This window comes from Nannospalax galili, unplaced genomic scaffold (assembly GCF_000622305.1).
Source record: "Nannospalax galili isolate Female #2095 unplaced genomic scaffold, S.galili_v1.0 scaffold763, whole genome shotgun sequence".
NCBI classification, from domain to species: domain Eukaryota; kingdom Metazoa; phylum Chordata; class Mammalia; order Rodentia; family Spalacidae; genus Nannospalax; species Nannospalax galili.
This window is the reverse complement of record NW_008349451.1, coordinates 106,737-124,456: the sequence shown is the minus strand read 5'-3', so window position 1 is coordinate 124,456 and position 17,720 is coordinate 106,737. Positions and strand designations below refer to the sequence as shown.

Sequence of the window (17,720 nt, the reverse complement as noted above, 5' to 3'; positions counted from 1 at the left end):
GGAAATAATCTGGCTGACAGGACAGCTAAAGAAATCACCCTGACTTCCACGATCCTGCCCATTCTTGTTGGTCCCGGAGCAAGGGAACTGCCTAAAACTCCCCACTATAGCCCCGAGGACTTAGCCTGGATACACACTCTCCCTATGACTCAATGCCTAGAGGGCTGGTGGAGGACAATGGATGGAAAAGTTATCCTACCTCAGAATTTAGGCGTAAGATTGCTCAAGAAAATACATCGAGCATCACACATGGGCACCCAAAGGATGCAAGACTTACTAAGAAGGGTCAAAGTTAAAATTCAGGAAGGAAATCAAGCCATTGAAAAAATTGTTAGGCATTGTCATGCCTTCCAATTAACCAACTCAGCTTCGTTCCATACTAACCCAGGATCCCAGAGCAGAGGGACACGACTGGGTATGTATTGGGAGACTGATTTCACTGAGATCAAACAGGGAAAATTTGGATATAAATATTTACTAGTATTCATAGACACCTTCTCTGGATGGACTGAGGCCTACCCAACCAAGCATGAGACTGCTCATGTGGTAGCCAAGAAGCTAATTGAAGAGATCCTGCCCAGGTATGGTTTCCCAACTACAGTCTGATCAGATAATGGGCCAGCCTTTGTCTCTCAGGTAAGCCAGGGAATAGCCACTGCACTGGGGGCCAATTGGAAACTACATTGTGCTTATAGATATAGAGCCCAGAGTTCAGGACATGTAGAAAGAGTGAATAGAACTCTAAAAGAGACCTTAACCAAATTAGCTTTAGAGACTGGCGCAGAGTGGGTGGCTCTCCTCCACTTTGCCCTTTTTAGAGTAAGAAATGCTCCATACCAGATGGGTTTGACCCCCTTTGAAATCATGTATGGAAACCCCCCTCCTATGATACCTAGCCTCCAAGCTGACCTAGTATTGACCTTGGGAGACTAGGACCTACTGGACTTACTCCAATGGTTGCAGCTAACCCACCAACGGGTCTGGCCACAACTCAGAGCCATATATGAAGCTACTGTCCCCCCGCAACCTCACAGGTTTAAACCGGGCGACTGGGTCTTCATCCACAGACACCAATGGAAAAATCTCAAGCCAAGATGGAAGGGCCCCTTTGTGATCCTTTTGACGACTCCCACTGCATTGGATGGCGCCGTGGCTTGGGTGCACTACTCCCATGCAAAACCTGCTGACCCATTTGCAGTCCCAGAGGATTACAAGGGAGACATCTGGAAAGCATCCCCACACCCTTCGAATCTAGCTCCGCATCTGATGAGACCCTTCCTGCTAACCTGTCTATTGTTGACATTGAACTGCTTATCGGCTGATGGCACCTTTCCTGAGAATGGGAACCTCACGACCAGACCCCCCTTTCCTCCCTTCGGCTGCCGAGACCCCGGCCCCAGATCACGCACGTGAAGCCTCGCCATCTACGTTTGTCCAGGCCACGGACGCAGCAAACAAGTTAAGAACAAATGTGGGGGACCTGGGGATTATCATTGCACCGACTGGGGCTGTGAGACCACCGGCACATACTGGTGGAAAGGGTCATCAACCGGGGATCTAATAACCCTACAACGGGCCCCCGAATCTACCACCCTGGGATGGGGAGGGACCACTGGAGGAGGTATGGGGGGGCCCTGTGCCCAACCACAGTGCAACCTCCTCATAATTCGGTTCACTGAGAAAGGAAAACAGTCTATGGGGTGGGATGTAGGACACACATTGGGGCCTACGACTATACGCTGCAGGGAGAGACCCTGGGGCCCTCTTTACCGTTCAACTCCTCCTCCGACCGGTTGTCCATGCACTGGGACCCAACTGAGGCATAAATCCCCCCCAAGATGATTCTCATAAATCTTCTCCAGCTAAACCCCCTCCCGGACCTCCCACTGCCCAAACCTATACTCCTGAGCCAACAACTCAGGCTCTTGAGTCCTCAAGGGCAGATCCTATTCCTCCCCCTCCTGCCACTACCCCGACCCAGGAAATCCTTTTGCAGATGCTAAATTCATCTTATTACTTCCTCAATGCAACCAACCTGAATGCTACCCGCTCTTGCTGGCTCTGCTATGATGTTGCCCCCCACCCCATATTATGAGGGAACTGCTGTACAAGGAATGTTCTCCCTCGTGGATTACACAGAATGCAGATGGCTATCCAATGTTTCTCTTACCCTATCTCAGGTAACTGGCATTGGGACCTGTGTTGGCCAGGTCCCACTGACCTATACTAGCCTCTGCAACACCATCCTCCCCCTTAATGTCACAGGGAGGGGGCAGTTCCTCCTGCCTCACAATGAGACCTGGTGGGCCGGCACCACGGGACTAACAGTCTGTGTAAATCAGGAAGTCCTGCAGAGAACATCTGGTTTCTGTGTTATTATCAGACTCCTGCCTAGAATCACCTACCACACTCATGAAGATTTCTTAACCCTCTATACTAGTCTAAAAGGCCCAAGAACTACCAGCCTCACTAGACTTAGAAGGGAGCCAATAACTGCAGTAACCTTAAGTTTCCTCATTGGGACAGGGATTGCTGCTGGGATACGGACAGAAGCCACACCCCTGGCAAGACAAGATCAGCATTAGTTCCAGCTCAGAGCCAGCTTAGATTCAGATCTCCAACGAGGCGAGGAGTCAATTACTCACCTACAAGACTCCCTGATCTCGCTGGCTGAGCTAGCCCTGTAAAATCGTAGGGGATTAGACCTCCTGTTCTTACAGCAGGGTGGTCTATGTGCCGCCCTAAGAGAAGAATGCTGTTTTTATAGGGACCACTCAGGATTAATAAAGGATAACATGGACAAAATAAGAGAAGGGTTGGAACAGAGGAGACTAGAACGAGAGGCCAGACAGGGATGGTTTGAGTCCTGGTTCAACCAATCTCCCTGGTTGACAACCCTCATCTCCGCCCTCTTAGGTCCCCTTATAGTCTTATTTTTAATACTCACTTTTGGGCCCTGCATCCTCAATAGATTAGTACAGTTCATGAAGGACAGGTTAGGCACCATCCAACTTATGGTTCAGAGGCAACAAGTCTATATGCCCCTTAGCACGATCCCCCCAGATACCTGTGAGCTGGCCGACCAGAACCCATGACTGGGTTCCCCAGTTACAAGACAAGGGGGGAATATAGGACCCTGAGACCCTCTTCATTCACCCGCTACCCCGAATCCCTCCAGACCCCCACTAATTGCTCTTTTAGCTTCTGTAAAATGCTTGGGTGCTGCTTTAGACATGCCTAGACCCTGACATCCTTAGACATCCCTGACCCCTGACTGCTGTCCCCTCCACCCCTTCCAGGAAACTACAGATTAAGCAAGCCCGGGCATGAAAACTACCCTACAAGGTAAAAACGGAGACTCCTGGCCCCACAGATAACAGTCAGCACATTCCACAGCCCTGAGAATAGCACCTACCAATAAGAAACTTCCAGGGCTGCATCTTATACATCCAATCAGTTTAAAATTATGTTGGCGCGTGCAGGCTCCTTGAACCAACCAAAATGTATCTTCAGTATCCCCCTCCTCTCTTTGTCTAAAACCTATAAAAGGCTCCACTCTCCCTTACTCTGGGCTCTCAGTACGAATCCGTTGAGTTGGTGAGGTCTGAGAGCCCGAGCTTAAGCTGAAATAAACCATAAACCTTTGCTTTTGCATTTTGGTGTGTTGGGTCCTCAGTGGTCTTTTTGGGGTCCAGTGGATGAGGTACAACACAGGCAATGTGAACAGCCAAGTGTGAAGGCCCCGGGGTAGGTGTCTGCTTAGCCTGAGACAGTGAGGTGGGGAGCATGTCTGCAGGGGGGAGTCTGGAGGGCACAGACATAAGGCCAGATCCCAGAGACCTGGCAGGTAACAGGATGCTGAATCTGTACTCAATGATCCTGGAGGGTTCTGGACAGGAGAACTGCATGACCTACTTAGGTGTTAAGAGAACAACTCTGGCCATAGTGAAACATATAAAGAGGCAATGGGAAGGAAAGAGTTCATTTGAACAGTACTGTTACCATCCTATAAACAATGTCTTATCAAGACAAAGAATAAATACAAATTAAAAGTTCTATACCAGGGTTTAGCAGCAATCACATATGGGTGTAATAGGTGAAAATTTTATTTGCTCACTTCCATTCTTCTAAAACATCCAGAACTAGAATGGCTTCTTGAACGACAGCTTTTAGCAGAGAATAAAGATGACAACAGAGAGAGATGCCCGGCTTCCCACAGCAGATTCTGTCTTAGCGGAAAAACAAAAAAGAAGAATGCAGGGTGTGGTGGTTGTATTACACCTTTGCAACACAAGCACAAGAAGCTGGATCTCTGTGAGTTCGAGGCCAGCCTGTTCTGCTTAGCGAGTTCCAGGTCAGCCAGGCCTGAAGACCTTGTCTCAAAAAGGAAAAGAAAACAAAAAAGGTCCATTTTCCTTAAAAACAAAAACAACCCCCCCCCATATTTATTTATTTAGATGAGAGACATACATCAGGTTTTTTTCCTAAAGTGCTCAATCTAATGTTTCTCGAAACTTCAGATGAGAATGAGAAACACATGGGTGTACTCTAACCATGACGTCATCTGACAGAAGATGGCACCCACTGAGACACTCGAGCCTACTCTAACCATGAAGACCTAAGATGCGTGGCAGGGAAGCATTTTGCTGGGAAACAACTAAAGTCCAGGCAAATATGCTTCACTCATCTGGTTCTTCTCTAACAGACCGCTCATCCAAATCTAACAATGTGACTACAACCCTGAGAGTGTTTATGAAATCACTCTTAATTCCCAGATAACTTTATCTGCTAGGGATGGAACAGAGTCTTCAGCATGATGCACAGTTGACTTGTACTCTGCCATTGGACAACAACCCCAGCTCCTGCTCTTCTGACATAGTTTCACTATGTCCTTAGACTGGCCTTGAGCTCAACTACGTAGCCTAGGCTGCTCTCAAATTCATGATTCTCCTGTTTCCTGAGTGCTGGGGTTACAGGTGTGCACCACTACACTCAGTTTATCTGCTAATTTTCTATCCTATGATCTTCAGGTTTTTTTGTTTCTTCTGTCTTCTTTTCTTTCCATAAATTCCCAAGGATAATCCCTAAAAACAAGAGTATTCCTATTGTGCGGTTGGAAGTAAATTTGTCCCAACAGTCCTCTGATCTGTGGATGTCTAGCGTGTAAATCTGTAAGAGAAGAGCACAGTGTCATATTAGTATCTGTTCTGGACTGCAGGGCATCACAAGCAAATCATTCAGAGAGGAAGAATTTTTAGTAATAGAATCTAAGCTATGGGAATCCCTGGCTTGAATTATTTTTTTCATTGTTGTTGGTATGTAGTCTGCAGACTCAAAAATCATGATTTCCTTTCTTTTCAAATACTTGAAGGCTATGCACATCTTTAAACACTGCATTGAGGACTGGATAGAGGACCACACAAATGCAATTTAAAATATAAAGTGGGAGCTGGGTGTGGTCCCAGCACTTGGGAGGTAGAGGCAGGTAGACCGCTCTGAGATTGAGGCCAGCCTGGGTCTACATAGAGAGTTCCAGGCCAGCTAGGTCTCAAGGGAGACTGTATCCAAAAAAGTCAAAACCACCAACCAATCAACCAACCAACCAAACAAAATAATTAAATAAAAATAAAGTGGATCCACATATTTCTTATAATGCTTAGGAATGTTCATATAATTTTTCTCTCCTTTGGCACCTATTACTTTTTTTTTGTTTTTTTGTTGTTGTTTTTTTTTTTTTTTTTTTTGAGTCAGGGTCTCCCTGTGGTCCCAGCTGTCAGTTAACTTCTAGAGCAATTCAACTCAACACACAAGCTTCGGATATTGCTGAAAAACTTCCAAACACAGTAGAAGGAATTCCAGGAAAATCAAAGGAGATAATCCAAGTTTAGTTTATGCTATTTTCTGTAAAGTAACAAGGCTAATTTCTTAATATGAGAAGATGGGGTGGAGGGAGGAGCAATTCAAGGCAGTACACACCAAGGAGCTGTTTGTTTTAGGAACGTCCTTGCTTAGTTAACAGAGGTCGTTTTGTTTAAATTTTTAAAATAATTTCTACTAAGGAAAATGGGGGGATAAGGAAAAGGCCAAACCTGGTGGGCCAGATGGGCTCCGACGGCGGCCACAGCAGCATAGTAGGGGGCAGTCTGACCACTGTTGGCTCCCACCAGACTCAGTGCTCCCAGCATGGCAACCCCAAAGCCACTGAGCCACTGCTTGGTGTTCTCTCTGAACAGCAGTGCTGTAGACTTCAGACCAATCAGAGCATCATCTTTTTTGTCCTAATACCGGGAACAGGAAAGCATTTGTTAATATTTACTCAGTACTATGAAGCTCACATATTGAAGCATACAACTTAGCAGCTTTGAATATATTCGCAAGGTCATATAAGCACCACTGCTCTCTTAAGTGCAGAACACAATGTCTTTTAAAAAACATGCAGACAACACGGTCCGTGAACATGACAGTGACTCAGAAGCAGCTGATCAGCACTAGATGTGCAGACCCATCTGTCATACATACTGCTAGAATGAGCACTACATGCCATTCCACTTCCTACAACCACGTAATGACTCGGAGTTCGACTTTCATTATATTAGAGTGAAGCTTTACTCTTCACCTCTCTACCTAAAATCACAGATGCATAAAGTGCTCACCGCATAACCACATCCACCCACTTTTCACTTCCAGCCCAGCTGACTCCTCACCTCTCATCAAGCCTTGCCCTTCAATGCAGAGCTTGGCACTGAGATACTCTCCCATCTAACTGCCAGCTCTCCCTAGTAACTGTCTACTGTTATCGGCATCCTGAGGTGGCAGCAGCAGCACAGAGCTGTGCACTTACCTTCAGGCAGACACCTGACAGGCTATCTATGGAGGCCCAAATCTAAACAGTAAGCATAGGGATAGTTTCCCTATACTTAGGAAAATAATAGGGAAATCTGTTTTCATTTCAAACTTCAATGCCCTTCAGGGGCCAAGCTGTCTCGTTAAGTATACATAAAAGTTTCGATGAGTATGTGGTGCTTTATTGAAGAAGTTTAAATGCTATACATCTGTTCTAACCACTACAGGCTCTAGACCTTACTTTAAAATGTATCAGTATCTCCTAAACATGAAGTCAACTTTCACTTTGGAAACAGGCTAATTATAGATTTGCTTCTTTATGATAATACACATGCAGTAGGGTAATAGTAGAAAACATTACAATTCAGACTAAAATGTGAGAAAAAGAATTTCATTAAACTATGACACATGCAAATAATACTTTTTGCAACTGTGTAGCCCAGGCTAGACACAAACTCATGTCTCCTGGCTTCCTGAGCGCTAAAGTTACAGATGTGTACCACCATGCCTGCTGACAAAACACTGTTTTAAAAAGTTCATAAAAATATCCTCACTGCACACACACAAATAGTGACTGTGCTGATGAATGTGTCAATCATTTCACAATGCACATGTATGTCAAATCACCACTTCATACACATTGGGTATATACTATTTTTGTCAATTGTACTTCAGTAAAGCTGGGAAAAGCATAAATGTAAAGGTTATGAATGAAGAAAAGCAAAAGAGAAGTTCTAAAAACTTAAACTTATACAGAGTATGGTGGTATATACCTTTAATCCCAGAACTCCTGAGGCAGAGGCCTCTGTGAGATGGAGGCCGGCCTGGTCTACATAGCCAGTTCCAGGTCAGCTGGGGCTACAGGGAGACCTTGTCTCAAAAACAACAAAAAACCCCCTCAAAATAGAAAAATTTAAAAATAAAGGAAAGTGTTTATTACCTATACAAAAAATTAAAAATCTGTTGAAGGGCTGGAGAGCTGGCTCAACCCGCAGTTAAGAACACTGGCTGCTCTTGCAGAGGACCTGGGTTTGGTTCCCAGCACCCACATGGCAGCTAACAACTGTCCGTAATTCCAGTTCCAGGGGATTCAACACCCTCTTCTGACCTCTGCAGGCATTGCATGATACGGTATACTTACACACATGTGGGCACTCATACACATACAATAAAAATAATACATAAAATATTTTTTTAAAAGTCTATTGAATACAATGATAAGAGGCACAGAAAGAGGGGCAGGAGAGTGTGATGGCTAAAAGAACAGAATCTGGAGACCATCTATCTGGGCTTGAATCTCAGCTCAGTGAACCCATTCTCTGTGAACCATGGGTAAGTTATTTGTCTATCTGCTTTTTCATCTATGAAAAGGGGATAATAAAAGGACATTCCATGCAGGCTGTTATGGGGATTAAATTAGTATTTGTAAAGTATTTAAAGCAGTGCCTAGAATTCATTAATATTATTTAAATGCTTGTAAATGAAAGAAAATACATCAGTTGAACTCTTGGATAAACAAACATAAACATGAAACAGAAATATTTGTTGGGGCCAGGGAACTGTGACTTTCTTTTCAGAAAAAAAAGCAAAAAACAAAACCAAGAAAACTTTCCCTTTAATTTGATCCTTATTGTAAAGTTGCTTTGTATACCTGTAATCTCAGCATTCAGGAAATGGAGGCTGAAAAGAAAATCACCCCGGATATAGCAGGTTCAAGGCCAGCTCAAGCCATATGGGACCTTGTCTCAAAAAAAACCAATACCAAAACCCAAACCAAAATTAACCAACTAAACAAACAAGTTCTTAGAAAAAAACAATAGCAAAATCAAAGTCAAGAAAAAAAAATATCCTTTTTTTACCTGATGGGCATAAATAGTATCATATATCAGTGTCCACATAACTCCAGAGAAATAAAGAGGCAAGCACACCGATGGGTCACAGGAACCCTTGATAGCAGACCATCCAAGTAGTGCTCCCCAATTAAAAGTCAGCCCTACAATTGGCAAAAACACAAACAGGAGAAGTGGAATTTGTGTTAGCATTCCATAGGACAGGGGAGGTGCTGCCAGGTCAGGTCCTGGGTATGCTGTTTTCCATGTACCTTCATGAAACCAACCTTTTGTGGTATTTGTTCCATCTTACAAAAAACAAACGAGGCTCAGAAAGCTTACCCAATAATTAAGACAACATAGCTAATACTAAGAATAATATCCTCTAATAAGGTAAATAAGAAATTTGTACCTAGCACAGCCAGTAAAATGTATCTGCTGGGATCTGAATTTAGGCCTGCCTGACCTAAAACCTGTGTTCTTCCAATCTCACTCTACCTCCCCTCTGAGATATAGAAACAAGAGTGTCTACACAACACTTCTACTCTGCAAGCTCACCCTCTCTGAGGACTGTAAATATCCAAATGCTGATAGCTTCTAGATTTCTCAAGACTGATCCATCATTTCCCTAAGCTCCAGGCTAGATGTTCAACTTCACTGGACACCTCTGCCTATACATCTCCTATCACCTGAAAAAGGGTGTTCCAAGCCACTCTGCAGGAACCTTTTTCCTTCTCTTATACTGTCTATTCCCACTCAGAACAAGCCTCAGTCGAGCAAGCCCTCTCCTTTGTGGTCCCTGCGCTCAGGTCTGCCATACTGCACTTCAATGACCTGCTTAACTGCTGTCTTCCCTTCTAGCTCCATAAAACGGGTGAAAGTGTTCTAGTCATTACTACTTCTGAATACCTGGTACAATTCCTGGCACAAAGTAAAAGTAGGGGTTCAAGAAATGTCTGAAATAATTATACCAGTTTTTAAATATTAGCTTGAAGATAGTTCCTCATTCATTTCATAAATGGTCTTTCGGTTCTTTAATTGACTGGAAAAATGGTTGAAAGAACTAGAATCACTCTAGGAGTGATTTAGAATGTTCTAGAAATAGAGAAGTCTGGAAGTATTATTTCTGACCTGTCTACCTATTTACCTTCTCTACCTTCCTCTCTTTTTTACCAACAAATAATGTATTGAACATTTGCAGTGTGTCCAGTGCTATGCTGGATGCTCGGCTCTATGCAAAGAATGCTTTTCTAGACACAGTCTATTTATGGGGAGGCACAGAGCCTATAAATATGTCTTTGTCAAAGCTTCACAGAGTAAGGGCTGTTGAAGTTATCATCTTTAACCTTTGTTCTTTTGCTACATGCTTTCTACCTTACCCCCACACTCTTTAGGGCACTGAGAGCAACCATCTTTTCCTGACATGCCCAGAGTTTTACTAAAAGATTTCAGAAAAGTAATACTCATGATAATCTTAATAAATATACAAGATTTTTAGCCAATGAGAATAGCTAATCTATCTCCTTTAAAATACGACAACTTATTCTTGGTTTGGAAAACTTCACGACTGACCCAACATTTTATCTCCACCACCCCGTGCAGTATATAAAATATGATTGATAGTATCAAAGGAAATACTTAGCTATTTCAAGCTCACCCAAGGCTAACTGAGGCCAATATGTGATTCTTTTCATTAGAGGGTAGGTGATGACAAGAAGTAAGGATGCTGCTCCCAGAACTATGCTGAAAATAGAAGCAACTGGATTAGTGCCTTCAACTAAATACTTTTAAGATATTAATACTAATTACAAGATATTTTTATCTTAAATAATATTTTTGTTATTAAAATTCTTTTCCTAGGGTATGACTTTCCCTATTATAAAGGATGATTAAAGGTATTTTTTTTTTTTTTGTCTTTTTGAGACAGGGTCTCCCTGTAGCCCCAGCTACACTCACTATGTAACCCAGGCTGGCCTTGAACTCACAGAGATCCGCCTGCCTCTGCCTCCCAAGTGCTGGGATTAAAGGCGTGCGCCACCACGCCCAGCCTTAGAGGGGTATTTTTAAATGTTACAAAACAACCAAACAAATTAATAGCTTCTATACACAGTACTTTTATGTGTTAGGTGCTGTTCTAAATGCTTCAGATTCGTTAACTTATCTACGATCTTCAGAGAGGCAGGCAGTTTCAGTCTCTTTGCTTTCTGCAGACAAGGAATCTGAAGCACAAAAGACATTAAGTAGCCTGTCAGTCATCATACACTAGTTTGTAAAGGAGCCAAGACTCCAATCTTAAAGCAATCTGGCTCCAGCATCCCATCTCTTAACCACCATCTTAACCGCATCTCTTAACTGCCCCTCTAAACTGTTGCAAACCTTAAGGTGTCCATCAAACTGAGCTGCTGTGAGTGGGCAAGGGTGTATGAGTGTGGAAGATAAAGGACAACCTCAGACAACATCCCTGAGGAGCCTTTCATCTTGTTTTTTTGAGACAGTCATTGAAACCTGAGGCTTACAAATGAGGCTGGCTGGCTAGCAAGCCGGGAAACTGCCTGTCTCCACCTCCCCAGTGCTGGAATTACAAGCATACCACCATGTTGGGCTTTTTATGTGGTTGCTAAGGACTGAATTCAGGGCTCACACTTGTGCAAACCCTTTACCAATTAAGCTGTCCTCACAGAGTTCATTAGGGTCAGGAGAGTCCCTCCTTCTTACTGGGCATTACTTCTATTTTTTTGTTTGTTTCTCATTATGTAGCTCTTGCTGGCCTGAAACTTGCTATGCACACCAGGCTGGCTGGGAACTCACAAAGATGCACCTGTCTGCCTGCCTCTGCCTCCCCAGTGCTGTGATTAAAGGCATGTGCCACCACATCCAGCGGGTGTTACTTCTTAAGAAAAAGAAAGCACCCATGGAAATGTAAGATGTTCTTAGGTACCTTAAAGTTCATCTAACACTGCCCCTCCAGAAACAGCCTTCTAAAGGGGTTTTCATGCTATTAACGCTGTTGGGGCCTGACATGCAATCAAGCCTACTCTCTACACTTTTTTTTTAACTTAAAAAATATTGTACTTTTATGTGTATGAGTATATTGCCTGCATGTATGTACGTGCACCTCTGTTGTAAAATGCCTATGGAGGTAAGAAGAGGGTGTTTGATTCTCCTGGAACTGGAGTTATGGATGGTTGTGGGCCTCTATGCAGGTGCTGGGAACCAAACCTTGTTCTTCTGCAAGAGCAGCTAGTGCTCTTAACCACTAAGCCATCCCTCCAGTCCCCTCTACACTTTTAATCAAGCCTATTCTCTACAATGTAATACTTACTGGCTGACACTCCCTCCCTTTTTAATACTTTGTAAACAGACATCTGATACACTGTGTCTATTTAAGGGATACATGAACGAGCCCTCACTTTTTTTCTTCTGCTATTCTGATTAGGCATAGGCCCTGGGGAAGGCACAGTTCTTTTTGTAAAATGAGTATAACCACTTTGGTTTCTGGGTACTTCAGAGATAACTATCAGTATAAATAAAATTATACAAATACATATGGTTGTATATGCACTTGAGCCCTGAGTCCTTAAAGGAGATGCAGAGCAAATATTAAAGGTGCTTTGGGATTAATGCTGATCTCATTCCTTTGACTAAAAGTATTCTTGAAGCAGATTTCACAATGTGTTCAGTTACTTTATGCTTAATAACTTACAGATGCTTCACAAGCAGCCAATAAATAGCTTTGCAATAAAGAAAATTCTTATTCCTACTTTGTGTATTTCAAATGAGACATCTTATACATCATTATGAAAAGCATGCTTAGTATACCTGTAATAGTTCAGACACAGAAGAATGCACAGTGCCAAGGTCAACTGTCCCCCAAGAAAGAGAAAGGATTGGAAGGTTGAAATGTCTCCAGCTGCTATCGGGCGATTTGCTGTTCTTTTAACCTAAATAGGAAAACAGATACCTTAGCCTCATAAAATGACTTGGTCATTTATTTAAACATTAAATTAAGAAATGGCTCATAGGGTTGTTGAGATGGCTCAGTGAGTACAGGCGTTTGCTGCCAAGCCTCATGACTGGAGTTTGATCCCTGGGACCCACACAGAGGAAGGAGATAATCAACTCCCCAGTTGTCCTCAGACTTCCACATGCATGCTGTGGCTGGCGCACACGCACACACACGCATATACAAGTAAATAATAGCATAAATGCAACTTAGGAAATTAAAATTAAAGAGCTGGGCTCAAGGTGGACCTGTAGGCACAAATATGAATAGAGCACAATCTACATCTGAGGTACTGCCAAGAACTAAAACTGCGTATTTTTCTTTTTTCCAAATTATGTATATGAGTGTTTTTGTATGTGTGTATGTAAGCACACCTGGGCTTGAAAAAAATGTAATATTTATTTAGTGCAACTGGCCACAGATTGATTTTTCTTTTCATGAGACAGGGTTTCACTGTAGCCTAGGCAGGCTTAGAACTCAGTTCTTTAAAAAATGGTTTTTAATGTATTTATTTTTAATGCGTATGAGTGTTTTGCCTACATGTAAGTACACCATGTGCATGTAAAACTGCAGAAACCAGAAGGAGGTATTGGATCCCCTGGAATTGTAGTTATGGATGGTTGTTAGCTACCATGTGGGTGCTGAGACCCAAACCTTGTCTTCCGGAAGAGCAACCAGTGTTCCTAACCACTGAGCAATCTCTCCAGCCCCCTAAAACTAAATATTTGAAGTAGCTTTGTAAAAAGTAAAGGTTCCCAGCACTCACTCCCCTATTTCCCATCCTCCTCTCCAAACAAACAAAGCAAAGCAACTCCCTTATCTAGATCTTTAGCTATTCAGCTCATCAAATATACATGTCCCACTTCCACAGAGAAAAGAGGAACAGTGAACTTTCTCAGGAAGGAGGAACCTCAACAAGTACTGGATGAGGCTAGTGCCATGTTACGGCATGGGAAGCACTAGGTCAGAAACTGGATATGAAAAAATATTATCTGGGTTTGCAAGTGAAAGTGCTTTTGCCAGCTACTTATGAATGGGTTTGTGGGGCTGGAGAGATGGCTCAGCACTGGCTGCTCTTACAGAGGTTGGTTCCCAGCATCCACATGGCTGCTAACAACCATCTGTAACTCCAGTTTCAGGGGAATCAACACCCTCTTCTGACCTCCACAGGCACTGCATGACATGGGTGCACTTATACACAGACAAAACATTCCATACATATATAATAAGAAAAATAAATTTAAAAAAATTTTTTAAAAGAATGGATTTGTGGAATGATAGTGACTATATCAAAATGACAAGAACAAATTTACTGGGAGAATGTTGAGCACAGAGCTGCTAAACAGACAAATCAAATGGACTGATTTTTTTCTTTATGAAATGTGATTATACTAAATTCAACCACAAATAAAGAATATAACCATCTCCCCAGTCCTGAGTTTTTCTTTTAAATGAGTCAAGGGGCTGAAGAGATGGCTCAGGGGTTAAGAGCACTGGCTGCTCTTGCAGAGGACCCAGGTTCGATTCCCAGCATCAACATGGTAGCTAACAACCGTCTGTAACTCTGGTTCCAGGGTATCCAATGCCCTTTTCCGACCTCTGTGGGCATTGTATGACATAGGTGCACTTACATGCATGCAGGCAATACACTCATACACATAATAAATAAATAAAAATAATAAATAAGATATTTTTAAATGAGCCAAAATAATTTTCTTTTTAAAGAGTTTATTGGCTGAGGATGTGGCTTGGTGGTACAGTACTTGCATTTACAAAGACCTGGTTCCACCCCTTGCTCAAAGAACAAAAAATAAGAAAAGAAAAAAGATGCCACAGCATAATTCAAATTTCAGCATTCATAAAATCATAAAATTATATTAAGAAACACAGCCATAACCATTTTCTGTAGATTTGTCTCATTCCAAAAGTTTGTTAAATGTAATGACAACAATTTGGCCTGTAAAACCCTCTCTGTTCCTTCCCTGGATGAAACTACCTTTTTATCGTAGTCACGGTCCCACATGTCATTAACGGTACAGCCTGCTCCACGCATCAGAACAGCTCCAGTGCCAAAGAGGGACAGCATGTACCAGTCTGGGAAGCAACCTGGTTCAGCAGCTAAACTGATGCTCCAGGTACATGGCAAATATAGTAGCCAGGTTCCTAGGCAAAACACAAAACACAAAAAAGGTACAAAGTTAAGCTTCATTGGCTTAATCATCATATTGAAAAGAAGTAAAGAACTATAAGCAAAGTAAAAAAACACCTAACAAGCCAGGCATAGTGGCAAATGCCTGCAACTGTGACACTGGATAGGCTGAAGCAGCAGAACCAAGAGTTTAAGGTGGGCCTGTGCAACACAGCAAGACCCTGTCTAAAACAAAACAAAACAGAACAGCAACACCTCTCCCTTCCAAGCCAACAAACAAAAACGTGGGAAAATAAACCAGGAATGGTAATGTACACTTATAATCTCAGCACTCAGGGGGCAGAAACAAGAGGATAAAGTTCAAGGCCAGCCTGGTCTATGCATCGTTTCAAGTCAACCAGGACTAAGTAGTACTGAGTCTCTCTCTCTCTCTCTCTCTCTCTCTCTCTCTCTCTCAAAATAAACTTCGGAAAATTTGCAACTCATATTGTAAAGAACTATTCACCTTAATTTGTAAAAAACTTCTAGAAATAGAGAAGAAAAAGATCAGGAGTACAATTAAGAAATGGACAAAAGACAATAAAAGTTCTCAGAAAAATAAAAGCAAATGGCATTTATAACCAAGTACATACTCAAGTTTGAGAAACACATATTAAACCTGAGTTCTGAGACCATTTTTCCTATCAGATCTGCAAACCCAAAGTCTGACAACACATTCTGGAGAGTTGGTTACTCTCAAATATTTCTGAGGAAGTCACAAAATTGTCCTATGCTTATAGAGGACAACTTAAGAACTTTTATGCTGTTTTTGTGTTTCTATATACATACTCTTACATACACATATTTGAACAGTAACATATTGCACATCATGTCAGGAAGATTGCATTAGTAAGGGGTAACAACATGTGTTTCTGGGGAACCATATGGCTAGGAGACAGGAGTGGGGGTACTTCCCTTTTGCTCTATATTCCAGCCTTCTGAATTTTGCATCACATGTACATACCTACTAAAAAGGTGGTGAAAACTTCGTTGTTAGTATAGTACAGAGATGGTCTTGGGGGAGGGAGGACTGCTGCTCTGCAGTTCTCTGCTCCTTTGCACTATCTTGCAACTACTCGTACAAAGTTAGATTCATAATACTTAATCCACAAATCTGATGTATTTAAGCTAAAGGGAAGTAGATTACACAGATTAGAACTTTACTCATGAACACTAATAGATATTTTATTTCTAAAAAGGAAGTCTTTCAACTATTTGGATACTGTACCTATTAGATAAATTCTAAGGGATGCTTAAAATTTTTTTATTGTTTTGTTTGAGACAGGTCTTATTACATAGCCTAGGCTGGCTTTGAGTTCTCAGGAATACTCCTGCTTTAGCCACCTTTATTTCCTGATTTGGGGATTAAAAGGGGCCAGGTACAGTAATACACACCTGCAATCCCAGCACTTGGTAGGCAGAAGCTGGAGGACCCTGAGTTCAAGGTCAGACTGAACTACATAGTGAGACTATATCTCAAAAAAAATCAGGATCTGAGGATGTAGCTCAGTAGTAGTATTTGCCTAGCATGACCCAGGGCCCTAGGTTTGATTCTTGGCACTAAGAGAGAGAAAGAAAGGGGGTGAATGGATTCAGCAATAAAGATCAAATCCTATACAAAAATGGTCAAATAACTAAAGCCCCTATAATTTTTAAGCTTTATTTACTACAAGTATTTATGAGGCACAGACACTATGCTAAATACTGGGAATATAAATAAGGTAACTGATTTCCCCAAAGCAGGAAATACAGTTAAACAAGCAATAGCAATAAAAGACCAATGTAACAACAGAGCCAAGAACAAGGACCTAGAAAGGCATAAAACAGAATCAACCCAAGTTATTCTGGAAAGAGGTGATGAGGAATCAGGGAGGCTTTTCCAAGGAGGGGCTTAACCTGACAAAGGAGAAAAGGCAAGAAGATGCAAGATAAAATCCCTGAGAACTCTATAGGACAAATTATATATCATATATAATTGGGTGGGGGCAGTTGGAGAAGGTACAGATAGAGGAGGGGATCTAAACACTATCAAACTATATTGTATGAAAATCACAAAAATTCAATTAAAAAACAAAATCTTTGAGAAATGGGCTGGGCCTGTGACTCATGCCTTTAATCCTGGCAGAGGCAGGCAGATCTCTGTGAGTTCCAGGCCAGGGAGAGCTACTGCAGTCTCATATTTACTGGGCCTCACCTGAATCATTAACTAATCTAGCTAGCATTTACTGAATGTTCACGGAATGTCAGGCAGCGTTCTAAATACTTTATATTTATAAACTCATCCAATCCTCAACACCCTTATAAAGAAGTTCTCTTGATGGCCCTCTTATCTTACCAATGTAGAAACATAAAGAGACAGGGGGCAAGTAAAACAACAGTATCCATTACTTTCTTTAGGCAGGAGCCACCAGCAGAACTCACAAAAAACCACAGGAACAGTTAATACTGTCCTCCTAAGTTAGAGAAGAAAAAAAAAAATACCACTTCAGTTACCATTTACTTGGTGCAATTAAGAGTGGAAGCTTCCACTAAAAAGAATTCAATAGGATGTGAACAGAAATGTTTATTATGACAGGAAAAAAACTCTGGGAGAGGAAATAAAATGATCAAATTCTGAAAGAGATGGGCAGAACAAACAGCCTGTATAAATTGAGTCAATTACAGATTTTCCTTTAGACAACACAATCATCCATAAACATAGTAAAACAAATTACAGTGCCAATTTAGTGGAAAGAGTGCCACCTGTTGAAACTTCCTGAAATCATGTAGCTGATTACCTACTCTAGTTGTGAGCTGGTGATACAGTCCAGTGGTGTAGAGCTTGCCTCATGTGCAAGCCATGAGCTCCTCCCCCAGC

At 42.1% G+C, this 17,720-nt stretch overlaps 1 protein-coding gene across 1 annotated transcript in view; it reads right to left on the bottom strand.

The window, feature by feature from the left end:
• Positions 1 to 4,082: 4,082 nt before the first annotated feature.
• The window catches only part of Coq2 (coenzyme Q2, polyprenyltransferase), a 17,006-nt gene continuing 3,368 nt past the window's right edge, over positions 4,083 to 17,720 (bottom strand). The window contains exons 2-7 of the mRNA XM_008846850.3: positions 14,672 to 14,838; positions 12,492 to 12,613; positions 10,330 to 10,415; positions 8,703 to 8,836; positions 6,090 to 6,278; positions 4,083 to 5,169 (exon numbers count right to left, since the gene is read on the bottom strand). Coding sequence (XP_008845072.1) covers positions 5,005 to 5,169; positions 6,090 to 6,278; positions 8,703 to 8,836; positions 10,330 to 10,415; positions 12,492 to 12,613; positions 14,672 to 14,838 — 863 coding nt within the window. The 3' untranslated portion in view covers positions 4,083 to 5,004. The remainder of the gene's footprint in view (positions 5,170 to 6,089; positions 6,279 to 8,702; positions 8,837 to 10,329; positions 10,416 to 12,491; positions 12,614 to 14,671; positions 14,839 to 17,720) is intronic.